The 14,982-nt window shown below is 40.7% G+C and overlaps 1 protein-coding gene across 2 annotated transcripts in view; it reads right to left on the bottom strand.

Annotated features, from left to right (window-relative positions):
* Positions 1-8,288, bottom strand: part of DAPP1 (dual adaptor of phosphotyrosine and 3-phosphoinositides 1) — a 48,294-nt gene extending 40,006 nt beyond the window's left edge. Inside the window, exons 1-2 of one of the 2 annotated variants that reach the window (XM_072809950.1) lie at positions 7,824-8,288; positions 6,988-7,123 (exon numbers count right to left, since the gene is read on the bottom strand). In XM_072809950.1, the coding sequence (XP_072666051.1) occupies positions 6,988-7,088 (101 nt within the window). In that variant the 5' untranslated portion in view covers positions 7,089-7,123; positions 7,824-8,288. Of the gene's footprint in view, positions 1-6,987; positions 7,224-7,823 lie in introns of those variants that run through there. The other variant, XM_072809949.1, reaches the window with a different exon arrangement.
* Positions 8,289-14,982: the final 6,694 nt, after the last annotated feature.

Here is a 14,982-nt window from a genome sequence, read left to right as displayed (position 1 = left end):
TGAACAATATGTCATTCTGGATGGTTGTACATGACTGACTTTTTGGGAGCCTTTATATCCCAAATTTTCAATAATTAATACAGATGATTATTATTTTAACTGTTTATTATGAGTAACTTCAGTAAGTAGAAAAATAGCATATATGATAGAAAAAATAATATGCATACTTAAATTATACCCATATTTTAAGTAGCATAATTTTCAAACTTTGGCCATATATTCTTTATATATTTTTGGATGAACAATTTAAAAGTTGATTTTAGATATAATGACACTTTAAGTAGTCCAGCGTGGGTTTCTAAAAAGTAACATTCTCTTTCCTAACCATATTTTTATCAAAACAAATAACATTGCTTTTATGCTTTTTAAAAGCTATAAACAATAAATAAATAAATAAATAAATAAATAAATAAATAAATAAAAGCTATAAACATTTTTTTAAAAAGATTTTATTGGGGATCCCTGGGTGGCTCAGTGGTTTAGCGCCTGCCTTTGGCCCAGGGTACGATCCTGGAGTCCCCGGATCAAGTCCCACATTGGGCTCCCAGCATGGAGCCTGCTTCTCCCTCCTCCTGTGTCTCTGCCTCTCTCTCTATGTCTATCATGAATAAATAAATAAATTAATTAATTAAAAAAATAAAAGATTTTATTTATTTATTTGAGAGAGAGAGAGTACAGGGAGTGGGAGAGAAGCAGAAGGGGAGGGTTTAGCAGACTCCTCGATGAGCACCCAATGTGGGGCTTGATCCCATGACCCTGAGATCATGATTGGGAGCCAAAATCAAGAGTTGGATGTTTAACCGATCAGGCCACTCAGATGCCCCTAAAGTTATAAATATTTTTAAACAAAAACGGATAATGGGGGAAGACTCTAGTGGGCAGGTGGCAGGGATAACATATGACCATAGAGAATCTGGAGGTGAAGCAAGCAACATGGTTAAGAGTCCACGAGGTAAAAAAAAAAAAAAAAAAAAAAAAAAAGTTCACTAGGTGATCTGTACTGGTTTTAGACAGGTGTCCATAACAGGGTGTAGGAGCCAGAAACGTGTGGGCTCAGAATAGGAATTTATCCTCTAGAGGAGTTGGGAAGAAAAAGAAATTAATGCAGGCTTTAAAAAAGGGGCTATGGCTATGGCTAGAAGAGGAAAGGCAGGTGGATGTTCCACAAAGAATGAGGCTTCCCATGGGGACTCTGAGAGGTAGAGCCCAGAACCAACTGAATGAGAGCTCATTAGGTGCTGGGTCCCAAGGATGAGAGGCCCAGAATTGTGTGGATTTCTTTTACTTTTTGAATACTCCCGTGTTTTGCCACTTTTACCCCTTTACTCATGCCATTCTCTCATTAGCAAATGTCATCTTTTCTGACATCAACTGACAAATACCTATCAGGTCCAAAGCCATATTGTCCACAACCAGTGAGCTCCTTCCTTCTTGCCGTGTGCTGTGAGCTTTATCTAGACACAGTCATGACCCTCAGCCCCTCTCCCCTGCATTCTAACTACATGGGTGTGTACAGTCTCTGTCCTCTGTGCTGTAAACCCTTTGAAGGGACAGCCATTTCTTCTTCTTAATTTCAATGTCCCCACACTACCTTGCATAATGTCATCATTCAACAGCTGGATCTATGAATGGATGTGAGTGTGAATGAATGAACAAAGTGACCCCACTCAGTCTGAAGCAGCTTTGTGGACAGATTTCCACATGTAGGTAGAAGGAAGTCACCACTACTCACAGAGGAACAGAAAACACAACTGAAGAGGAAATTAATTTGAGTCAAGGGGAGACTGAACTGTACACTAGTTACATATTCCCCTACAGCTATGAGAGAATTACCTTCCATTTTTAGAATCCAAGATTACAGAGTTGTGCACAGAAAAGGAACAAGCTCTATAGCTCTACTTGGTATCGGAGCTTTGTAAACAGATTCCTTTAAAACTTTGACTTTAGGGGAAGCTGGGTGGCTCAGTTGGTTGAGCCTCTGATCTTGATTTTGGCCTGGTTCGAGATCTCAGGATTGTGAGATAGAACCCTACATCAGGCTCTGTGCTGGTCATGGAGCCTGCTGAGGATTCTCTTTCTCTCTCTCTCTCTCCCTCTGCCCATCCCCATCTGCTCACTCTCTCTACAAAAACGAAAACAAGGGCAAAACTTTGACTTTACTATACTTAGCCTATTCTGTTTGTCTAGCTCTGAAAAATGGAATCTACACAAAATTCAATAAAGTTTTGATTAATTAGGGTATTGGCCTAGCTTTGTGTGCATGAGAATGCATATTATGTGAAGAACTTGAAAGAAAAATGTCTTTTATTTTATTTTTTCTGTATGTTTTATCTTTTCATTTTTTAAGAATAGTATCTTTTAGTAATAATATTTGTAGTAGTAATCACAGAACTTGCTTTGTGTCTCTCAGTTCATAGTAGTACTAACAAATAGAGCTACTATCATAAGAAGAGACAAGTTTGATGAAAATTAGCAAATTGCTTTAGTGCACAGTCATGTGAGCCCTGGAACAAAACTTTAGGATTTAAAGGTTTTTGAGCATGTAAACTTGGACATGTGATAAAAGCTCTGTCCTTCACTTTTCTCATTTGTAAATGGAAATGATATTTGTGATAGTATCTATCACAGTGATGTGTGAATTTAATAAATCATACATGCAAAGAATTTAAAATAGTGGCTGGCACATAGTGACATCCAATGATTACCAGTTGCCATTATTAGAACATAGAGCTTCTTCGATCAGTGGAAAGAGCATCTGCTTCGGGGTAAGCTCTCACACATGTCCCTCAGCTGTACCTCTATGAGGTCTGTGACCTGGATGGTTCACCACACTTATCTGAACTCACTCTCTGTCTCTATGAAATGGGCCTAATTATACCACATTGAAAGTGTTACTGGACATAACACTTAGTGACATAATGGGCATTATGGCATGATGCTGGCACATAGTATGTGGTCAGTAAATAATGACTATCACAACAGATTCTCTGCAACTTGATTTTTCTACTAGTGAGTCTTCTTGTATGTAAAGTTGAAATGCCAGTACCTTCTGAAGACAAGAGCTAGTGTATGCAAAACTGTCTGCCTCATAATGAGGACTCATTTTGATTATCATCATCTGTTCCCTGAGTCAGCAAACCACCACTCGAGGGCTAAATCCTGCCAGGGTATAAGTTTTTGTATAGATTAAGAGACAGGAATTATTTTATATTTTTAAATGGTTGGGGAAAACAATAGAAGAATATTTTATGACTCATGAAAATAATATGAAATTCAAATTTCACTATCCATAAATAACATTTTGTTTGAACACTGTCACGGTCATTTGTTTCTGTATTATCTATGGCTGTTTTTGCATGACAGTGGCAGATGTGAGTAGTTGTGGCCAAAATCATAAAGCCTGCAAAGCCTGGAAAATTTGTTATCTGGTTTTTTACAAAAAAAACTTGCTGACCCCTGATCTATTCTAACCTCCTCTTATATGTTCAGGGGTAGAAAAATTAGAGATTGATTGACTGACTGATTGATTTAATACATTGTCTTTGTAGGAAACATTGTTATAATCAAAGAATGTCTGAAACTTTAAATTATTGGCTAACTAGCAGTTTTATATCTAGTTAGTTATTTAGGTGACCTCTCTAGTAGTCATTACTTGTTTCATTTCCCCATTGCTTCATTTTGAAAGCAACAAACAGCCCGGCTGTTCTCAGCCCACCTCTTCCTTATCACTGACCATTCTGGGCACCCCTTGTCCATTCCTTCCTCCCCACAGTCCACCTCCACCCCTAATCCCATCCCTCCAAAGTGTAAATGAAGCTGAGCAACAATCACAGATGGTTTTATTTCCCTTTTGTTTTGGACACATTCATACATTTCTAATTAAAGAAAATAAATGTTTTTAGATTGACCCTCTATAGATGAGACTCAGCAATGCCTCAGAGTTCCATGATCTGGGTACTTTAGAAAAGAATAAACCAGTGTTCTGAGTAAGCCATGTGTGCCCTAGAAAGGCAAGTGATGGATTGATGTGCTGCAGTTCAGGGTTTAATTTTTGGAATTTACATATTCCAGAGCCCGAATAAAAATAGGGACCAAGAACAAGGATATATGAACTCTAACCATTGCATTATCTGTTTATATCTATGAAAAATAAGAATATTGGGACGCCTGGATGGCTCAGCAGTTGAGCATCTGCCTTTGGCTCAGGGTGTGATTCTGGAGTCTGGGAATCAAGTTCCACATTGGGTTCCCTACATGCAGCCTGCTTCTCCCTCTGCCTGTGTCTCTCACGAATAAATAAATAAAATCTTAAAAAAAAAAAAAAAGAGGAAAATACGAACATACAAATCTACCTAACAACTCAAGTAATATATTTAAAATAATTTAAAAATTAAGTCACTAAAACCAGCCACTGTTTATTTATCAATTACATTAAGTCATATTGTTTTAATGGAGCCTTTTAAAAACTGAATTAATCCAAAGTTTTGGTACAGATCACACCTAACCAGTGACTTAAAGTCTCAAAGGAAGAGTCTCACTTATATTCAGAATTCTGCAAGGGGTAACAGTTCGTTTTCGGGTTTTCTGACATATTAACACCTGCAAAAGGTATATCAGAGATGTCCTGAAGGGGCAAGAACTTGCTCAAGTCCATTATTAAATTTCCAGGAATTTTACAGGTGGGTTGTTGAACCTTTGGCAGCTTGAAATCACCTGTGGTAGAAGTATAGGCAGACTCTAGAAATCATTCCTTGTCCAAGTGGTTTATCAGCATGCTATTGATCGTATTTAAATAAACTACTAAATGTTCTTATTGGGGAAATGAAAATGTTCTAAAATTGATTTATGGTGATGTTTGAACCACTCTTTAAAGTCACTAAAAATTGTGGATTTGTATACTTGAAATGAGGGTGTGTTATCCGTAAAGTACACCTCAATAAAATTGTTAAGCAAACTGCTTCCAAACCAACAAACAAAATGTCAACATTTATTAATGCCTTTAAGATTCAGCTACATTCCCAATAAGTGAAAAATAAAATCACATTTTTCTCAGCACTTCTGCTGGATTTATACTCTATGCAGTGACTCCCAACATTGGTCTCTCTCTGGAGTCACTTGGGGAGTATAAAAAGAAAACACTCACTCCCAAGAACCTAATGTCATTTGTTTGGCATGTGGCCTGGACAGAAATTTTTAAAAACTTTTTGTGTGACACCAGTGTACAGCTAAGGTTGAAAACCTGAACCGGAGAGCAATTTTCCCAGATTAACTGCCGCTTGCCTTCTATGGAAACCATCATCAAATGTTTAGTAAATTTCCAGGCCTTCTGAAATACAGAAGTCTTGGTATAAATGTACCTGGTTTGGGTGTTTCTGGGTTGTATTAAATGTCCATTCTTTGACAACAGAGGGAAGGCACAATTCTGTTTTCCTTGTGGGTTTTGCCCACAGTCACTTCCTGCTGTGGGCATATGGTAGAGAGAGGAGACATCATTTAGCTCATCTCTGTCATCCAAGGAGGTTACAGCGTCACTCAAGCATTGAATGTGGGCTCATAGAACCAGAATTGAGTACCTCCTTTGTCTCTCTTCTCTTTTGAAACTTCCTGCTGATCATAGGCTGGGGATATTGATAATGAAGCATGTAACAAATTATACTTTAATAATTTCATAAGGCTGTAAGTGAGAGCCCAAAGGTCTAGCTTTAGTGCCTGGACTTTGTGACACCTGTTTGGATGCTCAGGGGTATTTTACCCTTCCACTTTGGAGATTCATCCTAGAAGAACAGTGGTATCTGAGAACTCTGAATTCCCAGTAAGGGGAGTTGACTATGGAAAATTCTCACTGTTATATCTGATTTATCTAGTGAGGGTAGAGTTCAATTCTGAGACCTCCATTTTAAAATCTGAAGGCTGGACTTATGGAGAACTTTTACAATAATACCACACAAAAGATATAATCTCTGCTGACTTAATGCAGAGATTTCATCCCTGTTTCAGTTTTTCTCTGGCAAAGAACATAGGCTTTTGCAGGTTGAAATCCCAGTTTTGCCATTTGTTGATGTGTGATGTAGGAGAGTTCTTCAACCCCTTGGGTGCCATTTTCTTCCTTTGTAAGTTGGAGATAATAGGCTCTATGTCACTGGGTTGCTGTGGAGACAGTGCTATTTATGAAGAGGTGCTGGTCTTGCCTCTTGTGAAGCACAGGTGTCAAAATCAGCCTCATTAGGATATTTCTGGTGCTTTAGGGTAAAGGTCCAGTTTTTCCAGGAAACCCCCTACACCTCTCTTGTGTAATACTTGCTTCTTTTATTAAATACCCTGATGGGTTGTCTCATCTGGTCCCTTCTTAAAGACAGGACTAGGATGATGCCACCTTACCTAAACTTATAACCTGTTTGAGGCAGGAATTTTATCCTCTTCCTGACTTGTTAGTATTTAAAAGGCTCAAAGTTGCACCTACAAGACACACATACATACAAGACAAATGCAGTGTCAGGAGAGAGAAACACAGATGAGACAGTGCAGACACTTCCTCATTCTTTCTGTTTTGAAAAAGTCCCTCTCCGATGCAATAGGCTAGGCTTTCTGTTTATCTTACTGGCAATGCAGCCCTCTTACTGTCAATAGCTTAGAGCTCCAAACTTCTGAACAGCACTTTTATTCATAAACCAGATCTGCACCAAGGAAACCAAGTAACATCGACTCATACATCTCAATCCTGTTCCTAGTCTCAAAGAATGCCCAACATTTGATTTTTGTCCCATTTTTTCTGCTTACATGTTTTCACTCTTGGGAAAATACTATATGCCTTTAAAATGTGATTGGCCCCAAGCAGAAAGATGCCTAACAGACACAAAGGGGTGAAGTGGAAAGCGAAGAGGACTGAGACGGCAAGGTGCTGAAGATAGTCAACCGAAGTGAACATCTGGGAGGGAATTGGGAGTCAATGGTCACCCAAGAAGTACTTTGAAAAGACTTGCTTCTTACCCCAATTCCTGAAGCAGCTCAGCATCTCCATCTGATCTGCTCCACAGATCTGAAGGATCCTGGGTGCTCATCTTCCCTTCGAGAGACTCTGCTCTGCCCATTCGCGCTCCTCACGTCCCCCAGCCCCTGCCAGTTGCTATGGGAAGAGGCAGAGAGAGAGAGAGAGAGTTGGGTCTACTGCTCCTCGCGCTCTCCTCCTCTGAGAGAGAAGCCTGCTGTGGCTGGGCTCCAACCAGCAAGGAAGTGAAACTTGGGTTACTCCTCCCACTGACACTCACCACCCTGGCCCTGAGGCACGGGCAGGAGTCTTCTGTCAGCCAGGAAGTATGCAAACGTAGGTAGCTACTCTGAGGGCACCCACGCTGCATCATGCAACATGCAGTTTCTGTCAAAGGAAAGTAAGATGAAGTCACCCCAGCTGGGCTTGGACTATCCATCCATTCAGGCTCCTTTGGCAAGGCCAAACATAGTTTCTCCCAGGTGCTATTATCAGCCCTGGGAGAAGAGGGTACAGGCACCCCCATCTTCCATCTCATGCGCCAACGCAAGGGGCTCCGAGGAAGCTTCTGTATCAGGAACATCTTTACGGCGGGTGTAGAAATCAGAGTCAAACCATTAGCCTCGATCCTCAAGTCTGGTTTTTAGTGCCTTCTCGATACTTCTGCCTTGATTACCCAAGCTTTTCAACATGCCCGTGGCATTCAGACTGGCAAGATTCAGAGACAACTGCTGTTTTCTCTGAGGAGGAAGGATGGGGTGAGATGGCAGGAGAAGTTGGAGGACCAGCCTGGTGCGGGGAGCCTGGGAGCCCCCCCTCCTTCACTGGGCTTACTCACCGCTGGTATCGGTGCAGCAGAGCAGCCCGTCTGCCTGCAGGTGCTCCAGGGAAACTGCAGCAACGCTGAGTGTCTGGGAGTCGGACGAAGTGGGGTAGTAAATGAACAAAGAACATGTGTGGCTTCCCGCCTTCTCTCTCTATTTACATGCAGGAGAGAATGTGCTTCTGGATTCTTTCCCTTCTCTCTATCTCTCTTACCCTAACTCACTCAGGGGTCACCGGGGTGCTCTGTAACCCAAGGCCAGCAGCATTGGCATGACTAGGGGCTTGTCGCAATGCAGAGCTTCTGTCCCAGCCAGTCCGGACCAGCATCTGCATTTAAACAAGATCCCCAAGGTGACTCCCGTGCCCGTTCAAGTTTGAGGAGCCTGCCTTGCAGGATGCCAGGACAGAGGAGCTGTTCCTAAAGCAGAGGATCTGCATCTGGCACCATTCCGCCTTTCCTTACGGCTCTTCCCTTGGGAAACGTACAAGGGAGGTGGGGGGGTTGGGGTGACTGGGTGACAGGCATTGAGGGGGCACTTGACGGGATGAGCTCTGGGTGATATGCTATATGTTGGCAAATTGAACTCCAAAAAAAAAGAAGAAGAAAAAGAAAAGAAGAAGAAAAAAAAAGAAAAGAAAAGAAAAGAAAAGAAAAGAAAAGAAAAGAAAAGAAAAGAAAAGAAAAGAAAAGAAAAGAAAAGAAAGAAAAGAAAATCTTTGAAATAAAAAAAAAAGTTTTCCCTCGTGTTCCTGTTTGTCAGTGATTGGGGAGACCCTGGCTTACTTTGATTGTGTGGGAGAAATTCCTGATGTCTAAACACAGCCTGGGGGAGAGACTAAGCTCTGATAACACTCTTGTAACTGATTGTATGTGAACATTTACAATTCTTTTTGCTACAGCGTGGACGGAGAGGAGCACAGGGTCCTCTTGCAACAGACGCCAGCCCCGGCCTGGGAGGTGCTGAATGTACATTTGGCAGAGATCGGGGCATCTGGGCAGAGATTTCCTGTTCTCTTTCTAGAGCTTTTTGTTCAGTGTTTCAGTATCTATCTTGTTCCCATTTTAGCAGATTCTGGTTTTTCTTTTACTTAACCTCTCCTCTCTCTCTCTCTCTTTTTTTTTTTTTTCAGGAAAGAAGCAAAGCTTACTAATATCACCCTCTTCCCATTTTCAGTCTTCCTGCCTTCCTCCTGTTCTCATTTTGCTACCCCATTGGTGACCTTCTCCTCTAATGTCATTCTTTCTGTCACTTACCCCATTTCCCCCAGGCAGTCTCCTTTCCCTACTACACCCCTGCTCCACTAACTACACATTTAGCATTGGAGCAGTACCAGCTGCTGCAGCATTACCACTTGGATTCAACAAAATGCTGGGTAGTCGTCAAAATACTGGATAATATATTTAACAATAGATTGTTTAGATATTATACACACATAAGCATATATACATATGTGTGTATATACATACACATATATATATACTTCAAGAAACTGCAACTTTTGCTTCCAAACAAATAGGAGGTATATATATATTTATATAATTTATATAATATATTATATTATAAATATAATAAATAAATTATAAATATAAATATTATTTAACTTACTTCAATATTCTTTTAACTTACTTCTTTTTTAACTTACTTCAATATTATTTTCAATAGTAGTGATTCCTAGCACTAAATTCTTTCCATGTGGGTTTTGAACATAGAAATGGATACAAACAAACAAACAAAAAAAGAAATGGATACAAACAACCAAGCTGTTTTAACAATTCTGGAACATCTTATGCTTTGTTGGAAACATTTTCATTTATCAAGAAATCTTGGGCCTTTATCAGAATGACTATCACATCCAAACCATCAATTTTCTTATAAAGAGAAATTTGGGGAGAGTTATTGTGTCTAGATTTGAATTTCTTTATTAGAAGAATGGGTTTCTAGGACTTGAGACTCCTCTAAGGAGGACTTAAAAAGAATGACTATAGTTGAAGATCCTTTTCGATCTTACCCTAATTTATTTCTCTCTACAGAAGGCTTAAATATCACAATGTCTGCTTTTTACCTGGTGACCTGGCAATGGCAATTTTACTCATTCTCTTCACAGAAGGAATGGTCTTTCAGCTTCCTTGGTTAACTGTTTGTTATAAAATAAGCACACTCACTCTTTCTTCATCATTTATGTTGGTGGGAAATAAAGGATACATTCTGTAAGGGAAACCATGGCTTGGGATTACCATGGACCAAGGTTACCATAGCTTAGTGTTGAGGCAGCCTTACTCTGTTTCCCACTTTCTGTTCTCCCAATCCATGAAAAAGAAAAATAAATAAATTACCATTTAATATTAAATTAGAGCACAGAAACAGTGGAGAAAGAAAGGACTGACCACATTTTCCAGCTGCAGGCCAGCTCTCCAACAGGAGGGCTTCCATCGCTTCTCTTAATTCTGTGGCAGGCTCAGAGCTGCCATACTGCTTATAAAAATAGACCAATTTAGTTTTGCTTGAAGCCACCACCTCTGTGTTCTCTGCCACAATTATGTGATCTTTAACCCAGTTTCAAAGGCTAAGGCAATTGGGTTGTCTTGAATTAACTGAGACCCTATTTTATTTTCTTCTCATCTCTACAAGCGGTCGTAGCTTCTTTGTTGAACAGGCTGCCTGGATATGGCTAAAGCTCACCAGCCTTCTGAATCCTTCCTTGTTCCTCTTTCTTATTTCCTCCTTTCTCTATTGTTTTCTCACTTTTCATTTTCAATAGTCAATCCTGAGCTCCATTCCTCGCCTTCTTAATCTAATGGGAACTATTGGTTCCTTTTGCTAAACCAGTGGTGCGATTTAATTCCCTCATATCATCTTGCAGTGTTTGAGAGTTCTATAGAAGTAGTATAGCACAGCAATGCAGAGCACCCATCGGGGAAGGTGGAGAATCTAAAGTCCCCTGCAGCAGTGGGAAATCCCTGTCTCGCACTGAGACTCCCTAGGAATCACACTGTGGTAGGCCACCCAAGAAAGCTCCGTTCTGTCAGAACTTCTCAGGGGCCATATGTGCCCCACACCTGCTGTAATCCAGAGTAGAGCAAAGTCCCAGGCTCCATCAGGGCCACAGGAAGGGCGTGCCAAGGATCGAGTTTATGGGCATTGGGAACTTTATCTCCGTTCCTATCAGTATTTTCAGCTGCTGTGTTATTGAAGCAGGGATAGGGTATCTTCTAGATTATAGGACATACACATTTGGCATTCTCCTCACTCTCTTCAACTAGTTTTTCCGTCCTCCTTGCTCCTCCTTGAACTTGGTTCATTTTTGCCTCAGGGCCATATATTGCTTTTACTTTTTCCTGGTTTTCTCTCCCTCTAGATCTCATGTGGTTTCCTCTTTCACTTCACTCAGGTGTTTTGTTCAAAGGTCACCTTCTCAGGAAGGAGCTTCCTTAGCTACCGTATTAAAATGCTTCTCCTCCTGCCCCTAGCCTATTCTTTGAGTTCCCTTACTCTACCTTACTGCTTGTCAAAGCACTTGATGTTGGTTGTTAAAATATTTCCATCTAAGTTTGTAAATAGCTACTGCTCTGAACCCCTGAGTGTCCCCCAGTCATCCTGGCCATCCCTAATCCCAGACATCTGAGACCTTTCCACTACCCAGTAAATGAAGAGGGATCTCTGGGACTCTGTTCTAGCATTAGAGTCAGCACCCATGTTTATTCTGATTCTTCAATACTTGTGGCATGCTAACTGTATATGTAACAGACGTACTGTAGTATAATTTATGTACCATAGTGTCCTGAAAGTATACAATACAATGATTTTTAGTAAATTTACAGAATGTGCAGCCATCACCACAATTCAATTTTAGAATGTTTTCATCACCCTAAAGATTCCCTGTATTCACTTGCAATCTCAATATTTTGGATACCTCTTCTGTTTAACTCTACCTGAATTAATTATATAGGGTTTTTGCTTACTTGTTGTGGCAAGTAAATTATATAATATATAAAGTGATATATTCTATATCTATCTTTATTTCTCAGCCCAAATGATCTTCCACAGTGTGAACTTGTTGCTCTTCCATCAAGAGACGGTACCTAATCCCCCTCCTTTGAATTTGGCCTATTCTTGGTGATCTCCTGTGACCAATAGAACATGGTGGAAGTGACACTGCATGACTTTCGGGGCTAGGTTGTAAGAAGCCTTGCAGTTTCTGCTTGATGTCTTGGAATACTCACTCTCCAGACATTCTGTCTAAGGTGCTCCCTTTTAGAAGCTAGCTGTGATGTCAAGAGAAGCCCAAGTCACATGGAATGTTTTACTCTGGAATGTGTGTACTCTGGGTGACAGTTACAGATAAGCCCAGCTCGAATCATCTCAATCCAGGTTCCAGACACACTACTGAAGAAGCCTCTAGATGATTCCAGCCTCCAGCCATTTATATGATTCCCAGTGGTTTGGGTCTTGCCTACTGAAGGCTCAGGCTCTGAAGAGCAGAGACAAGCCATCCCTTCTCTGCCTTGTTTGAATTTTGGATCTAAAAAAATACATGTACATAATAAAATGGTTGCTATTCTTTGCCACAAAGTTTGGAATGGTCTCTTTCCCAGTGCTAGACACCTGAAACACTTGTTTATCTCTTGGGACACTGCTTGGAATGTGAGCTTCAAGTAGCAGTTATCTTGTCTTAATAGCTATGTATCCACATACTGCAAATTTTATGTATCAACTTAACGGGGTCACAGGGTACCCAGCTATTTGGTCAAACAGTATTCTGGGCATTTTAGTGAGGGCTTTTTTGAATTACATTAACGTCTAAATTGATGGATTCTGAGTGAAGCAAATTGCTTTTCATAATTGAGGGGATTTCTTCAATCAGTTGAAGGCCTGAATAGAACAAAAAAGACCAGCCTTTCCTGAGTAAGAGAATTCTCCAGCAGAATGCCTTTAGACTTCATCTGTAGCATCTGTCTTCCTGATTTTACAGCAGACGGCCTGTGGCCTCAAAAGAACATCAACTCTCCTGGGTTTCTAGCCTGCCAGCCAACCCTGCAGATTTTGTACTTGCCAGCCTCCATAATCATGCGAGCCAATTCCTTATAATAAATCTCATTTCTATTTATACACATCCTTTTGGTTCTGTTTCTCTGGAGAATCTTTTTTTTTTTTCTTCTAAGATTTTATTATTCTTAAGTAAATTCTGTACCCAACATGCACCTTGAACTCACAACCTCAAGATCAAGAGTTGCACACTCCACTGACTAAGCCAGCCAGGTGCCCCTCTCTGGGGAATCTTAATACAGCATATCCATAGACCCTAAGACAGTAGTTCTCAACTGGGAGCAATTTTGTCCTCCAGGGGACATTTGGTAGTGTCTGGAGACATTTTTGGTTTCACAACCTGAGGCACCTACTGGCATCTGGTATAGCGTGCTGCCAAATATCCTAGGCATACATAACATCTAACCGCAAAGCATTGCCTGGTCTTAAAACATCAGAAAGGCCAGTCTGGTCTACCTCAGCACAATTTTTTATCACTCTAAGAACATCATAAAAATGATGATATCGCAAATCCACTAAAGGCATTTATGTAAAGTCACCTACCTGAGGAGAGAACTGTAGTGGGATTAAAAGCCAGCCCTGTCCTGCTTCTGTCTACTTTACTCTGTCCACAGAGACCGGAAGGTAGGGTGGAGTCCTGTGCACTCATGGACGGCATGGCTAAATGGTCTGCATAGGACTTTTGGTACAAAGGATAGAGCAAAAATCAGGACTGGGACCTGGTCTTCAGCACATGTGAGGCGATGTTTCAGGGAACTCCCAGAAATAATTGGGGAGGATTTGAGGGATAAAAGGCTGAGGTCCTTCTTCTAAGAGAGGCCTAAGTGCATGCAAGTAGAAGTCAAGGAGCATTCACCTGAGATACTGAGGTCCATCTTCCTTTGTGTCTACCATGTATTCTGTGCCCAAGGCCATCTTTGGCATTCAGTCAGTTCTGCATAGTTACAGGAAGCCAGGCTCATTGGTTCATTGGTGATCTTTGCCAATCAGGTGATGTGAAAGGACTGAAGCTTTGCCCTCAGTGGTTTTAGAATAACAGTTTTCCCTGTTGGCAGCAGATTGTATTAGCCTTTTTTTCAGAGGACGATGATAATATATTTAACTGGATGAGGATTTAGAAATATTCAAGAGGTTCCTAAAATTCTAGAAAGAGGGAGATGTGACCAACATGAGGTAACTTAACTTCCATTAAAAAAGATGGTAATGTATGTATAAATTGCGATGAGTTTCCATAGCCACTTTCCTTTGGATATCATGAATGTTATGTTAATTAGGCAGAGCAGTTTTCATTATTCTTGGTTTGTTTGTTTGTTTAAGTAGGCTCCTCCCTTCCCCAAATGTGGAGCTGAATGAGAGGATTGAACTCACACCCTGAGATCAAGACCTGAGCTGAGATCGAGTCAGACGCTTAACTGACTGACCCACCTAGGTGCAATTCTGGTTATTTTTTAAGTGACAAGAAAATTGGGGCTCAGAAATGGTAAGGGATGTGTTAGTAATTAACAGCTCCAAGAACAGAATTTGTGTGTATCATCAGTCAGTGTCCAGGTTAGAAAGTAGAAACCATTCTAGATACTTCAATCAGGGAAGGCTATAATGTAGGGAATTGGCTACAAAGATGTCAGAAGAACAAGAGAAGTAAAAGGGAGATTGGGAAGCTGTGACTTCCTTTGATCCAGGCACACAAGTCCTCATTGCTGATGTACTGAGGGAGACTCTGCCACTGCTGGTCTGGGGGACCTGGGAAGACACATTTCTGTAGATGCAGCCGAAAACTGGCACTAATGCTTCTCCAGCTTGCAGAAGCCACGATTGCTGCTGGAGGTACTGCCTAAAGCAGAAAGGAAAAAAAAAAAAAAAAAAAGATTTCTTCCTTTCTCCAGTTTCCCAATTGACAGACACTTTCTAGAAGACAGTTGGCAAGGGAACCAACAAAATGTAGTTGGTGGGCTTCCAGCCCTCTGTCATATAAGGAAAATAGGGGTCAGGAATGGACCTGCTACATATATTTTCGTTCTAGGTTCTTTCCACTATACCTCACTTTCTCCTGTGTTAGTTAGGGTATGCCAAATTACTGCTTCAGGTAGACTCAACATTTAATCCTTTAACATGAAGGAAGTTTAATTC

The sequence above is a fragment of the Canis lupus genome, chromosome 33, assembly GCF_048164855.1.
Source record: "Canis lupus baileyi chromosome 33, mCanLup2.hap1, whole genome shotgun sequence".
Lineage (NCBI taxonomy): Eukaryota > Metazoa > Chordata > Mammalia > Carnivora > Canidae > Canis > Canis lupus.
The sequence above is the reverse complement of the archived record's forward strand: the minus strand, read 5'-3'. Positions and strand labels throughout refer to the sequence as shown.